General features: G+C 53.9%; 1 protein-coding gene across 1 annotated transcript in view; it reads left to right on the top strand.

Annotated features, from left to right (window-relative positions):
* Nucleotides 1-153: 153 nt before the first annotated feature.
* LOC104506154 (probable ATP-dependent RNA helicase DDX58) overlaps nt 154-1,161 on the top strand; it is a gene marked incomplete at its 3' end in the record, with an annotated part of 2,105 nt that continues 1,097 nt past the window's right edge. Inside the window, exon 1 of the mRNA XM_010147005.1 lies at nt 154-319. Within this exon, the coding sequence (XP_010145307.1) occupies nt 154-319 (166 nt within the window). The remainder of the gene's footprint in view (nt 320-1,161) is intronic.

Genomic DNA, 1,161 nt, shown 5'->3' with positions numbered 1-1,161 from the left:
TGGGTAGAGCATGCAGCCAGCTGGATACGCCAACTTTTCTCGATCCAAAAGGACACGCTCGTTTCTAATCCCCTAACTAAGAGCCAGTGCAGGAATCCTGCCCAGGCAACTCCTCCGTGTGCTTTCCTGACACAGTGTCTTGGTGCCGTAGGTATGACCCTCCCCATGCAGAAGGGCGTGCTGGATGCGTTCAAAACCAACCACAGCAGGCTGCTAATTGCTACATCTGTCGCTGACGAAGGCATTGACATTTCTGAGTGCAACCTCGTTGTGCTCTATGAATACTTCGGCAACGTCACCAAAATGATCCAAGTCAGAGGTATGGAATTTCAGAGCTATTACTTTAGAAACCCGTTTGGGGCTAGAAACCGACACCATGTGCATGCCTTGCTGTTGTTCCTCCGTGCCCGAGTGAGGTCCGATGGGCGGTGGCACCAGACTTGACCAACTTGTCGACCGAGTCCTCGACGCTGCGTGACCTCTCCCTGGGCGCGCACATCTCCCACGCCGCACAAGGGCATCGCCCCGCTGAGGACCGACCCCTCAAGTGGGTAATCACACATATGAGCAGCAGTGTGGCTGGAAGAGCTGTACCCGGCAGTCAGGCAGGCCCTTGTGACTGTGACGGTTTGCAAAGCTGCGATGGAGCCTCACGTGTTGCCGTGGCTCCTGCAGACCTGCCCCTGCCCAGCTGCCAGCCCAGCTACCCCGGCACCCGAGCCCTTCGCCTGCGCAGACCTGCAGCACTCAGGACCAAAACCCAAGTCTTGGCTTGGCTAAAGAAGTCCGTCAGGACGTGGGTCTTGAATCTTGGGGCTTTTGCAACAGGCGCAGTAGAGGGGAAGGAAGAGCCACATCACGAACCGGCTGCTGTTTCACACTCCCCAAGGTCATAAAACCGCCTGTGCCGCTCAGGGGTGCATCCGCAGTGTTTTATCGTATCGCCCGATGGTTAACTTCCTACTTGGATGGGAAATGATCTCCCTTCCACTTAATCCTCCACCTGCAGGGTTTGTGTCTCCTGATTTTTTTTTTAATTCTTGTCTTACAATGAAATAAGCGTTCCAGAATTCACGTTTACAGGTGACTGTGCTTGTTAACAACAGGCAAAGAAAACAGGTTGTGTCCGTTTTCAATCACATAAATCTGGGGGAATGGGAC

Source organism: Eurypyga helias, unplaced genomic scaffold, assembly GCF_000690775.1.
Source record: "Eurypyga helias isolate BGI_N326 unplaced genomic scaffold, ASM69077v1 scaffold40772, whole genome shotgun sequence".
Taxonomy (NCBI): Eukaryota; Metazoa; Chordata; class Aves; order Eurypygiformes; family Eurypygidae; genus Eurypyga; species Eurypyga helias.
The sequence above is the reverse complement of the archived record's forward strand: the minus strand, read 5'-3'. Positions and strand labels throughout refer to the sequence as shown.